The 24,642-nt window shown below is 40.5% G+C and overlaps 1 protein-coding gene across 6 annotated transcripts in view; it reads left to right on the plus strand.

The window, feature by feature from the left end:
* The window catches only part of Ptpn13 (protein tyrosine phosphatase non-receptor type 13), a 190,523-nt gene that overhangs the window by 47,105 nt on the left and 118,776 nt on the right, over positions 1-24,642 (plus strand). For all 6 annotated transcript variants that reach the window (XM_037209228.1, XM_028867296.2, XM_037209229.1 and 3 more), the window contains exons 3-5: positions 10,563-10,741; positions 19,989-20,054; positions 22,491-22,676. In XM_037209228.1, the coding sequence (XP_037065123.1) occupies positions 10,563-10,741; positions 19,989-20,054; positions 22,491-22,676 (431 nt within the window). The remainder of the gene's footprint in view (positions 1-10,562; positions 10,742-19,988; positions 20,055-22,490; positions 22,677-24,642) is intronic.

Genomic DNA, 24,642 nt, shown 5'->3' on the forward strand with positions numbered 1-24,642 from the left:
AGAAGAAATGTGTGGAGTAGAGTTATAAAACATTCATAATTTCTCATAATTTTAATATTATTGATAATGCATATTATTGGTGTCTTAGTTTGACTATTGTTGTTGATAAAACACCATGACCAGAAAGAAATTAAAGAGTTCCTAGAATTCAATGAAAATGAAAGTACAACATACCCAAACTTATGGGACACTATGAAAGCAGTGCTAAGAGGAAAATTCATAGGTCTAAATGCACATATAAAGAAGATGGAGCAATCCCATACCAATGAATTAACAGCACAACTGAAAGCTCTAGAACAAAAAGAAACAAACTCACCCAGGAGAAATAGATGCCAGGAAACAATCAAATTGAGGGCTGAAATCAACGAAATAGAAAACAAGAGAACAATACAAAAAATCAATGAAACAAAGAGTTGGTTCTTTGAAAAAAAATCAACAAGATAGACAAACCCCTAGCCAAATTAACCAAAAGGCAAAGAGAGAGCACCCAAATTCACAAAATCAGAAATGAAAAGGGAGACATAACAACAGACAACGAGGAAATCCAGAGAATCATCAGATCATACTTTAGAAACCTTTACTCCACAAAAATGGAAAACCAGGAAGAAATGGACAATTTTCTGAATAAATACCACATACCAAAATTAAATCAAGACCAGATAAACCATTTAAATAAACCAATAACCCCTAAAGAAATAGAAACAGTCATCAAAAGTCTCCCAACCAACAAAAGCCCAGGACCAGATGGTTTCAGTGCAGAATTCTACTAGACTTTCAAAGAAGAACTAATACCAATCCTCTTCAAAGTGTTCCACACAATAGAAACAGAAGGAACACTACCAAATTATTTTTATGAGGCTACAATTACCCTGATACCCAAACCACACAAAGATACAACAAAGAAAGAGAACTACAGACCAATCTCCCTCATGAACATTGATGCAAAAATACTCAACAAAATATTGGCAAACCGAATCCAAGAATACATCAAAACAATCATCCATCACGACCAAGTAGGATTCATCCCAGGGATGCAAGGATGGTTCAACATACGAAAATCAGTCAATGTAATACACCATATAAACAAACTGAAAGAAAAAAACCACATGATCATCTCCTTAGATGCTGAAAAAGCCTTTGACAAAATCCAACACCCCTTCATGATAAAGGTCTTAGAAAGATCAGGAATACAAGGAACATTTCTAAACATAATAAAAGCAATTTATAGCAAGCCAACAGCAAACATCAAATTAAATGGAGAGAAACTCAAAGCAATACCACTAAATTCAGGAACAAGACAAGGCTGTCCACTCTCCCCATATTTATTCAATATAGTACTAGAAGTTCTAGCTAGAGCAATAAGACAACAAAAGGAGATCAAAGGGATACAAACTGGCAAGGAAGAAGTCAAACTTTCACTATTTGCAGATGATATGATAGTATACATAAGTGACCCCAAAAACTCTACCAGGGAACTCCTACAGCTGATAAACTTCTTCAGTAAAGTGGCAGGATACAAGATCAACTCAAAAAAATCAGTAGCCCTCCTATACACAAATGATAAAAGGGCTGAGAAAGAAGTCAGAGAAACATCACCCTTTACAGTAGCCACAAATAATATAAAATACGTTGGGATAACACTAACTAAACAAGTGAAGGACCTTTTTGATAAGAACTTTAAAGAAATTGAAGAAGATATCAGAAAATGGAAGGATCTCCCATGCTCATGGATAGGTAGGATTAACATAGTAAAAATGGCAATCTTACCAAAAGCAATCTACAGATTCAATGCAATCCCCATCAAAATCCCAACACAATTCTTCACAGACTTGGAAAGAAAAATACTCAACTTTATATGGAAAAACAAAAGACCCAGGATAGCTAAAAGAATCCTATACAATAAAGCAACCTCTGGAGGCATCACCATCCCTGACCTCAAACTCTACTATAGAGCTATAGTAATAAAAACAGCTTGGTACTGATATAAAAACCGACATACGGACCAATGGAATCGAATTGAAGACCCTGACATTAATCCATGCACATATGAACACCTGGTTTTTGACAAAGGAGCCAAAACTATACAATGGAAAAAAGAAAGTATCTTCAACAAATGGTGCTGGCATAACTGGATGTCAATATGTAAAAGATTACAAATAGATCCATATCTGTCACCATGCACAAAACTCAAGTCCAAGTGGATCAAAGACCTAAACATAAATCCAGTTACACTAAACTTAATAGAAAAGAAAATAGGAAGCACTCTTGAACACATTGGAACCGGAGACCATTTCCTAAATAAAACACCAACAGCACAGACCCTGAGCACAACAATTAATAAATGGGACCTCTCGAAACTGAGAAGCTTTTGCAGGGCAAAAGACACAGTCAATAAGACAAAAAGACAGCCAACAGAATGGGAAAAGATCTTCACCAACCCCACATTTGACAGATGATTGATCTCCACAATATATAAAGAACTCAAGAAACTAGACATCAAAGTACTGAATAGTCCAATTAAAAAATGGGCTAAAGAGCTAAACAGAGAATTCACAAAACAAGAACTACAAATGGCTGAAAGACATTTAAAGAAATGCTCAACATCCTTAATCATCAGAGAAATGCAAATCAAAACAACTCTGAGATACCACCTTACACCTGTCAGAATGGCTATGATCAAAAACACCAATGACAACCAATGTTGGAGAGGATGTGGAGCAAAGGGAACACTCCTCCACTGTTGGTGGGAATGTAAACTTGTACAACCACTGTGGAAATCAGTATGGCGGTTTCTCAGAAAATTAGGAATCGAACTACCTCAAGACCCAGCCATCCCACTCTTGGGCATATACCCAAGGAATGTTGATTCATACCATAAAGATACATGCTCAGCTATGTTCATAGCAGCACTATTTGTAATAGCCAGAACCTGGAAACAGCGGAAGAATGGATGAAAAAAATGTGGTACATATACACAATGGAGTACTACTTAGCAGAGAAAATCAATGAAAGCATGAAATTTGCAGGCAAATGGATGGAACTAGAAAAAATCATCCTGAGTGAGGTAACCCAAACCCAGAAAGACAGTTATGGTATGTACTCACTCATAGGTGGATTCTAGATATAAAATAAAGAACAATCAGACCACAACCCATAGAACCATAGAGGCTATATATATAGCATGGAGGTCCCTAGGACGACTGTGGCTTATAATAAATTTCAGTTTTACTCAATTATTGAAAAAAAAATAGCCAAATGAATGGAAACACATGAACTATGAACCAAAGGCTGAAGGGCCCCCAGCTGGTCAGGCCCTCTGAATAGGTGAGACAGTTGATTGGCTTGATCAGTATGGGAGGCAACTAGGCAGTGGGACCAAGTCCTGTGCTCATTGCATGAGTTGGCTGTTTGAAACCTGGAGCTTATGCAGGGACACTTGGCTCAGTCTGGGAGGAAGGGACTGGACCTGCCTGGACTGAGTCTACCAGTTTGATCGCAGTCCTCGGGGGGAGGACTTGTCCTGGAGTAGGTGGGAATGGAGGGTAGGCTGGGGGTAAGGGGAGGGTGTGGGAGGGGGGAGAATAGGGGAACCCATGGCTGATATGTAGAACTGAATGGTATTGTAAAATTATATATATATATATACCCCACCATGACCAAAAGTAACCTGGGTATGAAAGGCATTTATTTCATCTTACACTTCAGGTAGCAATCTTATCACTGAGGGGTCAGGGCAGGAACCTGGGACAGGAACTCAAGCAGACACCACATGGAGGAACACTGCTTGCAGGCTTTTCCCTAGTGTTTACTCAGCCTGCTTTCTTATATAATACAGATCACCTGCCTAGGGATGGCTGCCATCAGTAGAGATGCTCCACAGGCTTACCTACAATCTAATCTTACAGAGACCTTTTTCAGTTGTGGTTTCCTCTTCTCAGATAACCCTAGCTACCAATGTCAAGTTGAAAAACAAAGCAAAGCAAAAAGCTAACCAGGACACCTGGAAAACATGGGGAAGCTAAAGGAAAATTAGAAAGGACAGTCTTAGTATGTCAAAAAACTAAAGTATTCCTGGATGTGATGGGAAGGAAGAAGGAAATGGAACTTCCTTGTTAAGCTGTTCCAAAGTAAATGATGGGACCAACTTCCTCTACCCATGGCCAGACAGTTAAAAGCCCTATTATTTTTAAATAGTAATAACTATGATCTCACTAGTTCTGTATTACCAAGTTGCACGGTTCTGGATTCTCCTAAAGAATCTTGTAAATACTTAACATAGACTACGAAATACCCAATTATCAGAAACCATGCCAGGATTGCAGTGGTAGGTGCTTAGGTGTGCAGCTTGAATCTGCTTGATGGGAACAGAAGAAAGGGAGGGGGAGGGAGAGAGGTGTTTGTGTGACTGTCATTGTTAAGAAGTAAAATATTTTATTCCACTCTAGTGAAGTTTAAAAAGCCTGTAAAGTGGATTGATCAGATTGTATGACAGTTTTCTGTAATTTTTGTTCTACAATTTCTATTATAAATAAAATAAATTCTAAAGCTGATACTATGGTGATTTATATTCAGATAAATATTTTCATTAACAAAATCATGTTATAGTTCAAGATAATTGCTAGCTACAGTAAAACATCAATTTGGCAAGTCATATAATTAGCTACTCATGTACTAATTGGCTGGATTGTCAACCCTTAAACCAAGTGTTCGAACTTGAAGACTTTGATAACTAGGCGTGCTGTGCCTTTGTAGACTCCTGAGACAGGAGCTGTTCTCTGAGGAATTTAATCCTAATTAAAGAACAAATTCATGTCTTGCAATACTTCGTTCTTCAAATGGTTTGTATTTCTAATATGTATTGTAGGTGGAAGATAGAGAGATAAAAGAACAAACTCAGAACTATTCCCAGACATGGAGAACATAGCAGTATAATCTAGTTTGTGAAACTCCAAGACTTGTGTGTGGCATACTCCCTGTTGTCCTCTGGGAGAAAACAGTAATTGCCTGAGAGTGAACCCCAGTAGTGACTTTTCTTAGATGTGGTGTGCACACTTTCTGTCTTGGAGAAGATTTATTACTTGGTACTGATGGAACTATTCTACACAATTTTCCCAGTAATCCTCACAGCAGCTTTATGGGCTCAGAACTGCCTTACAGATGTGGGAGATAAGGGCAGGGGACAGAACTGCCTTACAGATGTGGGAGGTGAGGGCAGGGGACAGAACTGCCTTACAGATGTGAGAGGTGAGGGCAGGGACTAAGTTGCTCTTAAGATCACAGTTCTGAGGTTTGAACATCAGGCCGAGGACTTGGACTTGAGGTGACCTCTGCTTTAGCTTGACTCTTGACTATTTTATACTCTGTCTAATTGTGTGAAGTGCATATTATACTAATGAAGGTGGTATTTTGAAAGAATGAAAAGAAGCAGGGTCTCTCTGCTATGTTCCAACCCCGTGGATAGGCTTGGGTGATGGTTTTGATCTGAGACCCACTACAGTACAATGTAAGTGCTGGAACCTCACAAGCTTGTGGTAGCTTATCTCAAATGCTGTTCATATCAGAAAATGTTAATAACATCAAATGCCTTCGAGAATATTCTGAGTGTGCGTTGTTACAGGTGCACTTGAAAGCATTCATGGTTGTTCTGTCCTGCTTCATAGTAGAGTGACATTTAACAATAGTAACAAAACTTAGGAATAAATAAGTTCTCGATTCATGTAGATCATAGTCTATCGCAAAATGCTACTATGAAGAAAATGATGAGCCTGTGACGTGGCTCAGCAGATAAAGACACTTGCCATGTAAGTCTGACAGCCTTTGTTCTAAAAAACAAAACAAAAAACAAAAAAAAAGGAAAGGAAAAGAAGGGAAGAGAAGGAGAGGGGAAGAGAGTGGGGGAGACCGTGGGGGAGGAGGACGGTGACATGGAAAGGCCAAAATGAAGAACAACCGTTCTAAGCAGTTTTTGTTCCAGTACTAGTTTATATCAGGTGATTAATTTAACAATATATTAACTGTAAGAGAAGAAGTGGATTTTTAGAGAATTCTATAGTATAGATTAACTTTATCAAATCCTTTAGCATTTTGGACAGTTACCTCTGTCTGCGGAGATTTTTGTTAGTAGCCCTGACAGAACACAGAACAAAGGCTCTAAATTCTCCACCCGAACTACTTGAGCTTGAACAGGAGCTCGTACATGGAATGGTTTTATGCTGAATCTCTAAATTCATCCCCGTTGCTTTTGCCTTTGTTCCCTTAGACTGCGTTTTAACCCTAATTATAACCACTTGCCTGATGGTTTTATTTTGAGATAAGATTCTTGCTATGACCCCAAGATGTCCTTAAACTACTAACTGGTCCAGGCTGTTCTCAGACTTAGACCTCCTGAGTCCCAGGGTTATGGGCATAATTTAAGGTGGAAATCTAAAGGAATGGCGAGTACCCAAGAAGAAAGCATGACTGTTAGGTGGTGTGTGGGTTTCTAATTGAAGAGAACACTGAGATCTGCTTTAGGTGGTTTCTTTACATATCAGATTTCTGCTTTTGTCTAACTGTACCTCTAGCTGCTTGAAACCCTGTCCCGGCAGCTCCTCCCGTGGAGTGTTGGTGAAACTCTCCATATTGAACCACACTGGCTACTGGAAATGGCTAGGTCAGATTTACTTTTTCATAAAATAGCATTCTTGGAGTACAGTCAGCACAGGACTAAACCATGGGGCATAACACTGCAAGCTTCTGGAATCTACTTTTTAAATATTGTTTTGCAAACATTCTTTGAAGGATTTTGAAAACATTTGCTTTAAATTCCTTCCTTTTAGTTGTCAGGAAGTAAGAATTAGAGAGTGATTCTAGCCACAACTCTTAAATTCCCTTGCTTGTAGGTTTGCATAAGCCTTTATAATTATTTAAAATATATTTTGTGGTTTGACTATGTTACCTCAAGAATCTAGTACTTAAATGTTGTGTTCTATGTCTTAGAAATCGACAGTAGTGCATTTTGTGGTGACCGCTGCTCTAGATTTATTACATGGCACTTGAAAATCACTTTGAAAATATTTGTGGCATTTCTGTGTGTTTTCAAAAGAACAAAATCATGACACTCCCCTCCACTTTATAATTCGGTTTCTCCATGTTTACCATTACTCTGCCAGAATTTTTGCTCTTCCCCCTCCAAACTTAATTTCCTGACTACCTTTGAGTTGTCTGTTTCTCCCTGGAATCCAACATCAATTGTGTTCTGTAGCACGAATTCCAACTGGTCTTATTAATGAAAACCCAGAGCCAGATATCAGGGTGAAAGCTGAAAGATCCTACTAGCGTGTGCCACCACAACCGGCCTCTGTGGCTAACTCTTTGGCTGGCTCTGCCCTCTGATCTTCAGACAAGCTTTATTTGTTATAGCATATGAAAATATCACCACATTTCCCTCTTTTTTGTCTAAAATAAAAAAGGTTATAACTAACATAAGAAAAACTATATACACTAAGTACAATAACTATATACAATATATACAGTTAAGAATTACATTAACAGTGTTCAAGTGTTCATTCTCCTTTTAAAAACCACATATAGTTAAGAAAGAAAATTTTCTGTGTTATGGTTGAGGTAATTTTTTATCCACAAAACCACTTTTTCTATTACCTATTTCTCAGATATTTTATGCATTCTGTCTTCTGCTTATTTATGTATATATTCTGTCTCCCCAATAGTAATTGGGAGCCTAATAACAAGTGACCTGCAGTGCTGATCATACTATGTTAAAATACGTAGTGCTTAAAGTTATTAATATACATTAGATATTTTATAAACACACACAAATAGCAATTGTGTAAGGCAAGAGTTAAATGCATATTTTTTTCCCATAATAATAGTTGTAAATGACATTGGCTGTGCTGATGAATGAATACATTTCCTCATTCTAAAGTGATAAGCAATAATGGATTTTAAAAAATGATTACATTGTGTATTTATTTAGTTTTTATTTAATGTATGCAGACACATGCATGCAGAGCACAGGTGTGAGGCCAGAGAACAACTTTTGGTAGTCAGTTCTCTTTCCACCATGGACCTGAAATTAAGCCCAGGTCTTCAGGCTTGGTAGCAAGTGCCTTTATCTGCTGAGCTGTCTCACCTGCTCATTAATGGATTTTTAAATTTAGTTTTCCTGCCTCAGTCCCCCACCCCACTCCCACCTCAGGCTGGCAGTGGACTGGTTCATCCTCAGGACATTCTAGTGTAGTCTATGCTGAAGGCAGGGTAAGGCAGGTCTGTGGGCAGAGGAGGAGGACAGCCAGCCCTCTGATGCTGGCTTTGGAACCCAGCATCCTGGATAATGAGGCAGCACTAAGACTTCTGGGCAGCATTCTGCCTCGGCGTTAGTTCTGCGTTCAGAGCAGCAGCGGGCACCCAGCAGTGATAAGGACTGTCCCCAAGCCAAGGGCTGCCAAGAGCCGGTCCTGTGCTGCCTGCCGGTGGGCACCGGTACCCTGTGGGCGACCCACACCAGGCCCGTGTGATCAGCACTAGCTGGGCCTGAGGATAGTAATTATAAAAGTAACAACAGTCATAGTAATAATTAAAAAGAATACATGAAGTCAGGCAGCAGACAGCTTCCTGGGCTCCAGAGAGGACTGGGTAAAGGTAGTGGGGCAGGGCGCAGGTGAGATCAAGACCCAGTGTGTACATACGATGATTTCAAAGAGTACAGGAAAAGAGTCTGTTTTCAAGAGAATTGGCCCTGAAGAGTAGAGTCCCAGACTCCTAGTTCAGGTTCAAACCTCTATACTGTGCACAAAGGCCAGCATGAAGAACTGGGACAGCAGTGGGAAGACTCATAGTTCTGATGGGTGGTATTAGAGGATGTTGTGACACCATACTCCACGGATTGCTGGAAGAAAGATGCATAAGGAACAGTCAGTCCTCGTGGTGGGAATACTCCAAGACTCAGCCCTTGGTCTTCAATTTATTTAGTTGTGGATCAAATCTCATGACTTTCAGTACCACCCACTACATCAGCAATTCCAAAAAACATATATCCAGCCCCGATTTTACCTCATACTCCAAATCCAACTGCCTTCTTGAAATCTTCATTTTAATATATTTAAAGGTCTTTAATAAGTCCCAAAGAAGAGTTCTCATCTCTGCCCCCGCCTTCCAGCTCCCACTTCCAGCCTGTTATCTATAGTTTCCTCTGTGAAGGTTGATGCGACACCATTTTTCAGTCGCTCCAATCCAAACTTTGGCACCCTCAAGTTCTGCTCCTCCTCTGACTGTGTCTGATCTTCCAGGACGTTCTGTTATCACTGCCTCTGGGATACATTGAGTGCAGCAGCTCTTACAGCCTGCTGGGGCTGCAGCCCGGCTACACGGCTCCGTCTCCTCACACAGATATGAATACATTGACTTCAGTCACCTGATGTTTGTTCCCTGACCAGATAACCTGAATAGAATTAATTTTAGACTGTTTCATTGTGTCTCCAACATCTCAAGATTCTGAGGAATACATCTGCCTTGTGTGAATCACTTTCTAGCTGAATTATGTACGGATTGTTCACACCAAAATAAAGTTTTTAACAGAAAAAAATATGTGCAAAGTGCCTGGAATTTATTTTTTAGTTTTAGATTATATCTTTCTTATGTGCTGTGTGTTTATGTGTATATGCAGGGCTTGCATGCGTCACAGCCCGTGTGGAGGTCCGAGGACAACTCACAGTAATTGGTTCTCCCTGGAACCCAGGGATTGACTTCAGTTTGTTAGGCTTGGCAGAGAGTGCCTTTACACTTAGCCATCTAACGGGCCTAAATTTTTATCTATTTATGTAAATATTTGTGAAAGACGTCAGCATATGCAGAATTTCCCTGTTGTTAATGGTCCTTTGAAACACGGAAGCATGAGAACCTGTGTTTGGATTCAAGTATAGCAGCATGCGCCTGTAATCCCAGCACTGGGTAGGCAGAGGTGGGGATCCCTGAGGGTACTAGCCAGCCATTATAGCCAATCCGTGAGCCCAAAGTTTACTGAGAGGCACTGTTCAAACAATAGAGTGGAGAGCCGTAGGGGAAGATGCTCAGCATCAACTTCTGCTCCCCTCCCCCACACCCTAAACACTATGTAAACTGAGTCATCTGAAAATAAGCCATGGGAGGCCAGCAAACTCTAGAACTTATACACAAAGTTTTATGTTTATAGACAGTGTCCTGAAATTACAGTTTTCTCTGAGTACTCAAAAGAGTCCTAATCAAAAATGGAGAAGTACTGACCGTCTTCCATTTCTATAATCAGTATAAAACAGTTGAACCAGGTTTAACTTTTTTAAGCAGTTTCTAAGATCTGCCTTCCAGATGTTAAGTGATGAAGCCAAATAAAGGCGTCATTGTGAACAGTGATAGTAGCTATGCTTGGGTGACACCTGCTCTCATACCCTATTAATTTTGTGATGAAACTGCACATCATTGTCTGTGCAGTTTAAGTGGGATGTTTATTGAGGTGGCTGTAGAGTCTTCCAATCTAATTTTAGACGATTATCATTTCTTCTCTTTTTATTTGGTGCTTTCCAAACCAGTGAGCATTGCTGACCCTGCTGCCCTGGGCTTCATCATCTCTCCATGGTCGCTGCTCCTGATGCCGTCTGGCAGTGTGTCCTTCACAGACGAAAACATCTCCAACCAGGACCTTCGTGCGTTCACTGCCCCGGAAGTGCTTCAGAACCATTCACTGACTTCTCTCTCAGATGTTGAAAAGGTGAATATTAAGTCTTCTTTTCTTTTTGTTGTTGTTGTTGTTTATTTTGATAGAAGTAGGGCAGGTCCAAACAATGGGCTACCCTATTCAATCCATGGGAAAATTCTCTCAATTTAAAATAATCATATGCTCTAAGATATGTGTGTGTATATACATATATATATATATATATATATATATATATATATATATATATATAATTCAGGAAAACATACTGACCTGGGAAAAATATTTTAAAATGTTAATTATTATCAATTCTTATTTACAAGTAGTTTTTAATGTCTGCTATCTATAAAACAGTGCTTGGGGGAAAGATACATAATACCTACAAAGTGGACCCTGAGTAATATGCATATTAGATGGCAGGATGAAACAGATACTTGTGTAGGGGAGGAGTGTGTTTGTGAGTCTATAATAGAAGCAGTTAATTTTTATTCTTAAAGACTGTATAGCCTTTGCTATGAAGAAGAAACCTTGTTTATACAAATGAAAATGCATGAAAAGGGTCTGTCATCCAAGGTTATAGGAATGGTTGATGACAAGAGGAAAGAAGTTGTCGTTGTAGTTAATGGCGAATGAGAACACGGAGGCTGGAGCGTTTGCACCTGAGGCCCATAGGTCAGCTTGAGTGCACTCTTCCCCCAGCTAGGATTAGTCTGCGGCAGTGGGAGTCTGATATCTGTAGGCTTGTGAAACAGTGGGATTTTTAATCTTATAGGATAAACTTGAGGTGTTGATAATTTTGAGAACTACAACGTCCTATGAGAATCTGTCAGAGAAATTCATCATCTGGAGAAAAGAGCTAAAAGAAGCATAATACATTGGCCTTATAAAGAAGTGGGTGAGGGGCACAGTGCAGGCAAAGCTCACAGACTCACGAAAGCAGACTTTCTAATTTCATTGATAAACTGAAAAAATGGAGAGGAGAATACATTGTATCATATAGCTGACTCAATAATTCAGATCTGAGATGCTGGAGATTCGAAATTGGCTTTGAGCATCCTTTCTTATACATCATTCCCCACAAGTGTAAAAATAACCTACTAATTTTCTGATGATAAAACTTTAAAAATATGCAATTTTGATATACATGAGTGATGGAACAGAATTATGCACTAACCTTCCTACTGATCCTTGAAAAATGGGGAAGGGGGCATTTTCAGTTGGAGAATCGAGAATGGAAGCTTTTTCCCTGCCTTGAGTCCACATTTCTCTGTGTAGCCCAGGAACTCACTCTGTAGACCAGGCTGGCCTCAAACTCACAGAGATCCTCCTGCCTCTGCCTCCCAATTACTGGGGTGATAGGTGTGTGCCACCACTGCCTGGCTGGCTCATCAATTCTTTTTCTGAAGAAAATAAGAAAAGAGATTGCAACTCGATAGGGATTCCAAGCGGAAGTTGGTCTTTGATGCCCCAGGGATTATTTAAGAAGTCTGTGGAAGTCACGCATCCGAGACAAGAGGCAGCAGCTCTGAGGTACAAGCGACACTTGAGCTGTAGTCTTAAGAAACTGTGTTCCGTGAGAACAGGCTTCTGAGACCTTCTCTTCCCTTACATGCTTCCTACAAATGAGTGGACCACTTCTTCAATTATAAGAAAAAGGAAAAGTGTTTTCGTTGGAAAATTTTCATTCACCTCAGGCTTTTTCAGAATCCTGTGTGTAATTAATTTAGTGTTTTGTGTCTGTCTATACTGTTGGTTTTCACTGTGTCTGCTTCAGTTCAGTGATCACACTGTAATGTCCCCCGTCCTCAGCCTTGCTCCTGGCCAGTCTATCCCTTTAACCTGGAATCAGCGAAGTTTTGAAAACATGTACAATCTTGTCCCTTCTCTGCTTAAGTCTATTGGCTTCTCCATTTTTCCTTGTATGAACTGTGTAGACCGTCATCTGACCTTCGGGGTTTACTGCATCCACCTTGTCTCTGGGCAGTCTGTCTCAGAGTGGACACTTTTAGCCACCAGATTTATGTCATACCTTGGTCCACCTTTGTGTGTTGTCTTCCCACTCGCAGGCCGCCTCTGCTCCCAGTTCAACCCTCACTACCCAGTTGACTTTAAAGTGGACCCGAAGCCGCTCCTTACACAGCATCCTCTTTGTGTCCTCATACGCTTAGTTTTTGCCTTGTTTTCTTAGTGAAGATTTGTTGTAGAGAGAGTCCTGTTTGTCCAATTTGATACTGTGTCCCCTGTGTTCTGTACCAGTGATTCCTCACCTGTCACACACACATCACCAGCAACATCACCATTACCTGGCAATTTGCTGCTAGAGAAAATTGTCACCTGTAGTCCTAGCCTTCAGGAGACTGAGGCAGGAGAACTGCTCTAAGTTTGAGGCCAACTTAGGCTACCTGGTGAGTTTCGGGCCAGCCTGAATGTTTTTCTTTTACTCAGACAGAAGGCTTTTTAACTCAAGGGAGTAAGTAATTTTTTCTTATTGAGGCTTTCAGCTGGCTGGAAGAGGCCCCCTCCCGTCCCGGAGAGCAGTCTGCTCCATTCTGTCTGTTTACTGAGGTGCTAGGCTCATCGACCACAACTTCACAGAAACACCAACAGTGCTTGGTGGAATATCTGGGCACTGTTGCCCAGGCAAGTTTGCATGTGCAGTTAAATGTTACACTGCACACGTGTGACCAGTGTACGGTCTTCTAACCCAGCTTTAAGAATTATGCAGTAATGGACACATCTGTAAAACGTTGCTGCACCATGGCTCTGGGAACACTGTTGCAGAAGGGCAGAGAAGACCGTAAGAACCATTGGATCAGGGAGTTTGCTGTAAAACCGTCTCCTAGTAATGTCAGAAGCTACACCCATAAAATCTCACCAGCATCACTGCCTAAACATGAGCTGAACAAGGACGGTACCAGTGGACATGCCAAAGTGGGTGGAGTAGGCCTCAACCGTACACAAAGAACTGTGGGCAACCGAGGAAAGCTGGAAGCAGGAGAGCAGTGTCCTTCCCCAGGGAAGAGCACATTAGTAAACTGTCCAGTGCCAACTGGTCAGCCCTGAAAACATACATACAAGTAACATTATACAGACTGAGCAGTTGTATTTGGGAATATATATGTAATAATAATTTGTGCAAAAGAGCCTATGAATTCGAAGGAAATCAGGGAGGAGCATATGAGAGACTTTGGAAGGAAAAAAGGGAAGGAAGAAGGGTTGGAATTATATTAAAACCTCAAAAATTAAAAAAAAAAGTTAAAAATTATGAAAAGGAAGATAAGTCATTTGACATTTTTATACATTAAAAAGTATAGATGGGCCAGTGGTAGCACATGCCTTTAATTAACCCCAGCATTGGGAGGCAGAAGCAGGCGGATCTCTGTGAGTTCAAGGCCAGCCCTGGTATAGAGTGAGTTCCAGGACAACCAGGACTACCCAGAGAAACCCTGTCTCGACACCCTCCCCCACAAAAAAGTGACTATAGTAATCTTAAAGCACTAGCACATCTAAAAGAATCACAAATCAAAACAGTGAGTTTACAATTAACCTTTTATACCAAATCTGTGAAAAAATATTTTATGTTTTGTGTGAAGCCTTTGCAAAGATCCTTGTGCACAGCCTCTTAAAATGAGGTTTAAGAGATGTGATGTGATAGACTGCATGCTGTTGTCTTGAATCTCATCCTCATTCATTGAACTCAGCAGACATTCAATAAATACTTTCTGCTAGTTGCTGAGACGTGTAAGACAGGCTTTCAACAGCACAAGGAAGTACTAACTGCTTCACTTGATATACAGATGAAATTACCTGTGTCATCTAAGAGAGAATATGTCCTCCTGTGTAAAAGAATTTACATGTAAAAAAATCATTTCTGTCTTATCACTAGTGGTCATTTTTTTTTTTTTTTTTTTTTTTTTTTTTTTTTTTTTTTTTTGGTTTTTCGAGACAGGGTTTCTCTGTGTAGCTTTGCGCCTTTCCTGGAGCTCACTTGGTAGCCCAGGCTGGCCTCGAACTCACAGAGATCCGCCTGGCTCTGCCTCCCGCGTGCTGGGATTAAAGGCGTGCGCCACCACCGCCCGGCAGTAGTGGTCATTTTTATTGACAAAGATAAAACATTCTTGATAAAATGAATAGTGCTTAAGGAAAGTTTGGTCTCTCTCTCTCTCTCTCTCTCTCTCTCTGTCTTTCTCTCTCTCTCTCTCTCTCTCTCTCTCTCTCTCTCTCTCACACACACACACACACACACACACACACACAAACACACACACACACAAATGGAAAAGAGAACAAAAAAAAAAAAGGCAGGGCCAGGTGCTGAAATATTAGTTCCAGTGGACATGGTCCAGCAGAAAGGAAACCTAGAATCTGACTATAGAACTGAGGTGGAGGTATGTCAGGACAAATGTAAAAGTCAGTAGGAAGAATTTAGAAAAAAAAAAAAAAAAAAAAAAAAAGGAAGTACTGAAAATATTTGAAAATGGAACAGTTTTTCTAATCTATAAACTAGGAACAAATTTAGGTGGCAATATAAGAAATGGATTAAAGTGCTGTGACATTTTTAAGAATAGTGTCAACATTTTATTTGTACAAAGATTTTTTTTTCCCACCATTTTCTAAAAAGAGAACTGGAGACAGCTTACATGATTTAAAAACCAAGTTTAGAGAACAGGAACCAACTAAAATACAGGCAATAAAATAAGAAAAAGCTAAAGTAAGCCCCCCCGCCCTCCGCCCCATCCCCAAAAAATCTAGATACTAAAACCCCCACATGATGTTAGGCAGGGCTCTCTGGAGAACAGAACCCATAGGATGTGTATTTTTCAGAAAAGGGCTTATTAGATTGGTCTACACACAGTAGAGGCTGGGAATCCAGCCAGGGGCATCTGCACACTGGAGATGCAGAGAACCTCAGCTACCTCAGCCTGGGGTTAAAGCCTGGACAGTTCCCAGACCGTCAGTGGTATACAGTATATGTTGGAAGGCTGAAGGAACTAGAACAGCGGTTCTCAACCTGTGGGTCTTGACACTCATCAGATCTCCTGCATGTCAGATACTCGATGATTCATAACAGTTGTGAAATTACAGTTATAAAGTAGCAACAAAAATAATCTGGTTGGGAGTCACCACATCTGTTAAAGGGTCACAGCATTAGGAAGGTTGAGAACCATTGCCATAGAGTCTGGTGACAGCAAGAGCAGCAGCAGCAGAATGTGCAGGCGTGCTTTTCTTAGGATTCCTTACTAGTACATACATGTGGAGGGCTGTATTCAGGTATAGCTTTCAAATAATTTCAGAATCAATTCAAGAGAAATATCTGCATTTAAAATAATGATTCCTGAAACATGTAACATAAAAGTTTGGATAAACTTTAGTAAATAGTACTGCAATAGACAGTGAAACTCTGTGTAGCACTGAAAAAGGGTGTGGGAACCTGCTCTTACCTTTTGAAGGGTTCTTAGGTGGAGGAGAAAAGAATTAAATGATAGAAATAGAGACCTAGACAGAGAAAAGAAAGACAGAAACACAGGATAGCTTCTGGAGGGCCTGGATTAATCCCCACTAGCCTCTTTATAATTTAAATCTCAAATGAGGGTACAGAGTTTAACTCCATACAGCTCTGAATCAGCTTTCCACTCAGAGCTTGCAAGTAGCTGGGATTACCACAGCAGTACTCCTGTTCCCTTTGGCTGTCATACCTTCCAGTAAAGGAGTAGAGGATAACCAAGATAGATGGCCTTTTTGAATTGGTCTAAGATGTCTATAGCAGTTTCAGCTGCACCAAGCCCTGTTTTAAAATCAATAAACTTATGATATAACTGCATCAAATGAATCAGTAAACTCCTGATGCAACCACATCAAACCTAAAATCTCCTTAGGATCACCATTAACATTAACATTAACAGGTTAACATCATAATTCTATCGTGAATATTACTGTACACAATTGCATTTCTTACAAACTTACATCCAAAAGCAAACTCTCAATAGAACTATTTACACTTTACAAACTTTAGCAAACATCCAAAAGCAATCTCTTAATAAAACTCCTTACACTTTAAAGCAATCTCTTAATAGAACTATTTGCATTTCTTGCTAACAAAACATAAGGTACATTAACACAAGTTAACATTAATCCACTCAAAGGACAAGAAAATATTTTTTTTTCAAAATTAAAGAGACTGAGGAATATTAACTCACACTTTCTTTATAATTTTTAAGTTTCATCTTGAGGCAGAGTAGAAAAAAAACCCAAGCTGGGTGGTGGTGGCGCACACCTTTAATCCCAGCACTCAGGAGTCAGAGGCAGAGGGAGTTCGAGGCCAGCCTGGGCTACCAAGTGAGTTCCAGGAAAAGGCACAAAGCTACACAGAGAAACCCTGTCTCGGAAAAAAAAAACAAAAGAAAAGAAAAAAAGAAAAACCCAAACTTCTCCATTTCTACACAAAACAGTTCATAAGTCACCACAGCTAATGTATGCATACAAAGCATATATGCATACACAAAACAATTCATAAGTCATTACAGTTAATAAAATCTATATGCATAAGTGAATTCAAAACTGTCCCATTGCAGTTGTACCATTCCTGTCCATCTTAAGTCTGAAAAGTTCAAAAAGACAGTTCTGGTACTAGTCTAAAAGTTCCTTTTAGTGCACGAAATCAGGGCCTGGCACGTCAGCTGCCCTGAAGTTCCTGTATAGCAGTCCCAGGTTGTAGTGACTCTGAAGCAAACAGCTCCAAATATGAGGAGTCCCATAACTACAGCTTTTGCAGTTCCCCTTGCTTGCAGCAGTTCAGTTCAAACCAGCTTCTCTGAAACTTTTCCTCTCAGCTACAGCTGTGCTTCCCAGCAGTCCGTAGCGGTTCTAGGCAGTCTGCTCTAAGGTGAAAACTGTTAGCTGGCCCGGGGCAGAGTCCTCTCAAAAGAAACCTTACAGCCAGCAAACAGAAACAGCACCTTTGGCTGCTGGCTCCTTTCAGCTGTTTACAATCCCAGTCCTGAGGTCTGAGGGTTCTCAAGGACCTCACACCACAGGAGCTCCAGGTGCCTTCCAGTGCCTCCCACCTGCTACAAGCTGTGGCTTCCAAGGGTCCCATTACCTGCTCTGCAAGTGGTCCTGCACTCAGCACCCTGGGTGCTGGAAGCCTCCGTGGGCTTCCCTGCTTGCAAGGTTGGAACACTAACCTCAGGGCAGCACACAGCTCCACCTCACTGCTGTTGGGAGCTCCAGCTGCTCAGCCTGGAGTGCAGCTTTGCCTCACTCAGCAGTTTCTGCTCCTGCTCTGCAGCCACTGCAGGGGACACAGACCCTGCACTTGCCATTACAGGGAGGATTTCAAGACTTCTGCACTCTCCACTCCAGGGCACATCACACCCAGGCATTCTGTCAGCTAGCTGTCTCCCCTGGATCTGCAGCACTACCTCCACCATGGTCTCACCCTCGGGGGGATGCTACTCTGCAGGGACCCCTGCTCACCACTGCTCAAAGTAGTCAGGCCTATTTCCGTATTCCCAGAAAACACACACACACACACACACACACACACACACACACACACACACACACACACTCTCTCTCTCTCTCTCTCTCTCTCTCTCTCTCTCTCCTGGTGTGCTCACTGCAGGCATTCCTCTCTGGAGGCTTTGTGTCTTGGGCAGCTGCCATGGTGCCCTGTGTGCTAGCCCTCCAGCTGCCCACTCAGCTCTCTGCCTGCGCTCTCCCAGGCATCCCTCACTGGTCTCCAGTTTGGCTCCTGGAGACAGACCTGCTCTGGTTGCTGGGGTCTGAAGTCTCTGCTGTGCACTTGCCGCAATGCTCCTCCTCACTGTGTCTTTTTCACTGCAGAAAGTATGCAGACCTTCACTGCTGGCACTGGCTCTCTCTCCCGCAGGTCTCAGCTGCTGATGCTTGGTCAGCCACTGCTCCCACTGCTGCTTGTGCTTGCGGTGGGGACTTGTGAAGCCACTCTCTCAGACCACCACGTCCACAGTGGCTGCTCAGTCCTGGATGCTGCTTTGTGCGTCCCAAGTCCCACTTGGGAAACCTACTCTGCTCTAAGTTACTATCATGCCTAGGACTTCACAATATCCCTATACCTAAAGCCTATTCTACCCTGATATACCTAAGCCTACGTTTCTCAAACTAAACTTCAGAATACTTTTATGACTTACTTTGATTTAGTTTAATAGAGACAGAGACAGAGAGATACTTGCTCCAGCCTAACTTTAACTACTCTGAGTTTACAGTTTTACTCCTGAAGAACACAGTATCACTGCCTCCTTTAATTCATTACCCAGCATGTCCCCTTCTCCATGCTGTTCCTTCCTTTATCCTCAGTACCTATGTCTCACTTCAGGATGCTACCTGTGGGAGTCTGGCTCCCACCTTTTGAAGGGTTCTTAGGTGGAGGAGAGAAGAATTAAGAAATGATAGATAGAAAGAGAGACCTAGACAATGAGAAGAAAGATAGAAACACAGGATAGCTTTGGGAGGGCCTGAGTCAGTACCTACCAGTCTCATCCTTTATTGAAAAGGGCTTTTTATAACATGCCAAGGGGAGAGGCAAAAGACCTCCCCCTTACAACATCAAAGCATACCATACAGCCAAGTGTAGATCCTTCCAGACACCTGTGACCAAATCATCTCCTTATGCAGCCCTGCTAGGTAAAGCAAGCTCAGATTCTCTGAGCCTGAGTATGTTCTCACTAGGAAGCCTCTGTGGGCTCCCATAAAAGGGATAAGGTCTCCAACAGTTAACACAGACACATATCTGTTGGTAAATTTATTAAAAGTGCAAGGTTGCCGGGCAAGGTGGTGCACATCTTTAATCCCAGCACTAGGGAGGCAAAGGCAAGTGGATCTCTGAGTCCAAGGCCAGCCTGGTCTACAGATTAAGTTGCAGGACAACCAGGACCGTTACACAGAGAAACCCTGTCTCAGGTGGGGGTAGCAGAGGGGGGGGGGAGGAGCAAGGCATCGAATACATTTTAAATGTTAGGTAAAAGGATTAAGAATATATATTCACATTGCCTTAAGTTTGCATGAAGAAACTAAGTAAAAGCTAACACAATGATTATTCTTTGAAAGTTGACTGAGTTGGTAGTAGGGATTATGTGTCTATTCTAATCAGCACCTCTTTAATTTTTATTTATTTTATACTCTCTTATGCTTTTATGTAAGATATAAAATGATTTTTCTCAAATTATACATTATACTTCCTTTGGAGCAAAGAAAGTATACTACTTGTTAAATTTTTTTATTTTACCATAAAGTGATTTTTTATAAAAATTTTTATTCCTAGATCCATATTTATTCTCTTGGAATGACGTTGTATTGGGGGGCCGATCACGAAGTACCTCAAAGCCAGGTAAGTGAAGCTTCACATTTGTGATGTTTTCATATTGACACCTATTTCCACTTTTTACAGAGCCCTTTGGTGTGATTATGTGTGTTCTACATCATGCTGCCAGGCACACTGGCATCTTATCCTGTGTGTTGTTCACAAATTGGTCACATGTATGCAGTCAGAGTGAGACTGGACAACCTGTGAACAACACTGGGAACCCCATTTCACAGCTCCTGGAGTAGCAGAAACACACCCCAGGTTAACTCTCAGATCTTGGATTCAGATCATTGGGCTAGTTTGAGTATTTCTGTCTTAAAATAGTTCTTATTCCTGAAATCTCTTTTCATCAAAGCTAAATTGTTACATTTAGTATTTCATTTAGGGCTGGGAGAAGGCTCAGATGGTAAACTGCTTGCCCTACAAGCATGATAACCTGTGTTCAGATGTCTGTCACACAGGGTATGATCAAGCGTGTTTGCAGCACTAGTGCCTGGCGGATGGGGATAGGCAGGTTCCCAGCGCTCACTGGTCAGCTATGTGACTAATGGGTGGCTCCAATTTCAGTGAGAGAACCTGCCTCAAATAACAGTGTGGAAATGGATAGTGGAAGACACCCAGTGTACGCATGTATATATCTACACACTTACCTACCTATCAGAGCATTCACACATAGCACAAACACCACACACACACACAGTAAAAGGAAGAAGAGGAGGACAAAGAGGAGAAAAAAATTGAGTTTATTTTAGTCATTTAGAAATACAAAAGCAGATTTTTTTTATTGAATATTAAAAGAATTAAACACCTTTAATTTTAGTCCAAAATTCATACATCTTTAAATTCATGAGATGAATGATATTATTCAACTTAGCTCAATTTAATTTACCTCTTGGAAATTTTTGTATATTTTCTTTCTCTCCTTAGTTTCAATTCTGTGAATATATATGAGGAAGTCAGTTGTTAATGGAGGTGTTGATGTTATTTCTCATGCAACATAACTATCATATAAAATGTAGTAGTCTAATATTATTGCTTTGTATTCTTTTCTGATAACTATATCAATGATACAAAATAATGTAAAGTCATACTTTATGATCATAAATCATTACCATTTTAGAAATGCTTAATATTAATTTAAAAATACTTAATGTCGAGCCGGGCGTGGTGGCGCACGCCTTTAATCCCAGCACTCGGGAGGCAGAGCCAGGCGGATCTCTGTGAGTTCGAGGCCAGCCTGGGCTACCAAGTGAGCTCCAGGAAAGGCGCAAAGCTACACAGAGAAACCCTGTCTCGAAAAAAACAAAAACAACAAAAAAAAATACTTAATGTCTATTTTGTATGAGACGAAACACTAGATTTTAGGCCTGCTGTTGGCCACACCTGTAGAATCTACTAGAAGATACAGACAGCTAAATAGATAAATACAACGTTATGTAATGAAGGCTCTATTAGTGGAAACGGAAGAACAAAGCTGGATCTTCCGATTATATCCCAGGGTTAGAATAGGTTTTTAAAGGAAATCTTTTTAAAGGAAATCACATCGAAGCTTGTGACATAAAGTAATGCATCAGTGGAGGAGATGTCAGTGTTACCTTTGTTGGAGCTTAGACAGGGATAGCAGTGTGTATATATGGCCAGTATGTACTATTATTAGACTTTTAGTTCGTTAAATACATTTTTGGGGGGTACTGGAGATTGAACCTCGACCTCACACATGCCAGCAGGTATTTACAGTGAGCTGCACCCAGCCCAGCAATGCTTTCTTCTATTTTTTGTATTTCTTGATGAATAATGATGTTAATTATCTTTTTATATGCTTATTGGCCATTTGGATGTTATAACTTAAAAATTAACTAACAAAAATAATTTTACATTCTGATTTATTTCATCAGATTAATAGGGATCCCATTTCATTTAGCTGATCTTGAATCATTTCAATATCTGGAATCTTCTACCTTATACAAATAACAAATTATATAGAGAATATATATCTTATTGGATACTGAATATTGAACTACTGTCCCTATTTCTCAAATTATTTAAGTAGTCAAAGAATTCCAATTCTGCCAGACATGATGGCACATACCTTTAAGCCCAGCACATGGGAGGTGAGGCAGGATTCTCTGTGACCAGCCTGGTCAATAGAGAGAGTTCCAGGTCAGTCAGGGCTGGGCAGTAAGACCCTGTCAAAAAAACAAAAACAAAAACCAACCATTTCTTTATTACAAAATCAACAGCTTTTTTTTTTTTTAAAAAAAAAATCACATTTTATATCTAGGAAGACCTGGTAACTTCTTCCTATTAAGGTTTTCAAGTCAAATAATAGGTAAGACATAATTGCCAATAGAAAAGACTCCATTTCCTCCAACATTGGCTGTGGTCCTGAGGCTCCTAGAAAGGCTTTTCTTGTGGTAGATTTACCTACACTTACTAATGTGGCTTTTCCTTTCCTTTTAGCCCATCAAGCTGGGGGACCATCTCAACAGCATTCTCCTAGGCATGTGTGAGGATGTGATCTATGCTCGGGTGTCGGTGCGGACCGTCCTGGATGCCTGCAGCGCCCATGTTAGGAATAGCAACTGTGCACCTTCGTTTTCCTATGTGAAGCAGCTGGTAAAGCTGGTTCTGGGAAATATTTCTGGGGTAAGCTACAGTTCTAATTTGAAAACAGAGTTATATTTTGAAATTCAGTAATGTCACAAGTTTTCTTTAAATGTACAGTAGCAGTTTTTCAAAATTAAGGGAAAAAGTGGAGTTTATTGTTTCAATGTTCATTGTTTACTCCACACAGTTCTTTAAAATGTAGACTTCTATTGTGGTCCCTCACATTTTATAAAAGCCATCTGTTTTTTAAAAGAATTTTGTTTTCCCGCTGGGAGTCGCCCGTCCTTCCCTGCTTTCCTGCTTTGCTCTTTTCCTGCAGAGCTCTTAGCACATCGCTGTAATCGCCTTGCAGTGGCCTACAAAACGAGTTTCAGAAATACTGAATGTGCCTTCTATTTCTAGACCTCTTTCATGGCCCTCATTTGTCAGAATCCCCTGTGTAATTCTCAGCCTTCTCCACATTCTCTCGTGGGAGGTAATCCATAGTTCTGTTGCTGCTTAAGACTTGGATACCTCCCTTTTCTCTCATCCGAGATGTAAAGAACTAAAGAATGAAATCCACATCTAATAATCCCACCTCTGCTGTTCATCCCTTAAACTGTTCTGTCCTGTTCTCTCTGTCGGGGGCTGTCATTGGTGTTGGCATTCTGATCGGCATATATACTTACCTGCTCTTACGATGTGATGGTCCTTCAGTGCTTGTCCCTTCTGTGTGGGCTCCAGATTTGTGCTCTCACGGTATTCTCTCTAACTTCCTCTTAATTCCTCATTCTTAGGAGGTTTGATTCCTCCATCTTAACCAGGAATATTGCCTGGCAAACGGAATATATGCATACCCCACACACTTTGCCATTTGTTGAGAAATGGGCTCAGATCTCCTAAACCAAATGTGGACTATCTTCCCACTAAACCTTAGAGATACTGTGATGGGAAGGCAAATAGGTAATGGGGCTGGTGGGTAGAATCCTCTTGCTATGGCTGTTCCCATTTTATTTAATTTGTTTGTTTTATTTCTATATGTTCATTAAAAAAAAAAAACAAAACTGAAGCTGCTAAAACATGGTGTGGTTCGTAAGAGAGACATAGTCGGAATCTATGTGTGCTCTTCCCTCGGCTAAAGCCATCACTGCCTCCAGTGGCTATTGTGGAAGATAAAGTTCCGTAAGATTTATCAGCTGTGAGTCACAGCAGGCCAGCTCCAGTGCCTGGGTTCTTCTGGTGTTACAATATAGTCACCTTAATTTTGACTAACTATAAAATATGACTATTACTATAGACCATCTGTCCATGTTACCTAAGACAGCTGTGAAGGTAACTGAGCTACCTTCAGGTGCTTCTAACTGTGGTTTTGCTATTTCAGAACCTCTGTAATAGTTATGAAAATAAGAATGATGTGTACCACACAAGGTTTTTTTTTTTTTTATCAAGGTCAGGTATAACATTTGTAGTGCACTACAGAATGCCTGGCATACAATAACTGTTTACTAACTGGCAGTTGATATTAATAGCTGTCTCAAAGCAGACATTCACAAGTGTGTATAATATTCACTGTTTTCCTATCACCAACAGTGCGGTATGATCTGAACTGATACTAGTTTTGCAATTAAGGACAGCATCATTTCAGAAATACTTCATCTAAATCTTCTTTTAAATAGGAAATAAAATGCTTTGAACTGTGGCTATGCTACTGACACAGAATTTTAATTTACACATGAAGTTCTGTAATGGAGAAATATTAAAATGTGTGTGCATAGATACAAGCGTGGACATAAGCCTTTGACTACATTTAACTTAGCATCACTATTCTGTTTTCAGTTTTAATCTATATTATCCTGGTTTTGGTTGTCTAAAGAAACCAGTGTTCTCTAATTTTTTATCCTATATAACATAGAGTTTGACATAATTTGGGCTTATTTTATGTAACTCTCAATGATTACCATCATTGGAATTTCAGACACTGAAACGTTTTGTTACAAAGAGGATTCCATGGAACACCAATTTAAAC

This window comes from Peromyscus leucopus, chromosome 10 (genome assembly GCF_004664715.2).
Source record: "Peromyscus leucopus breed LL Stock chromosome 10, UCI_PerLeu_2.1, whole genome shotgun sequence".
NCBI classification, from domain to species: Eukaryota; Metazoa; Chordata; class Mammalia; order Rodentia; family Cricetidae; genus Peromyscus; species Peromyscus leucopus.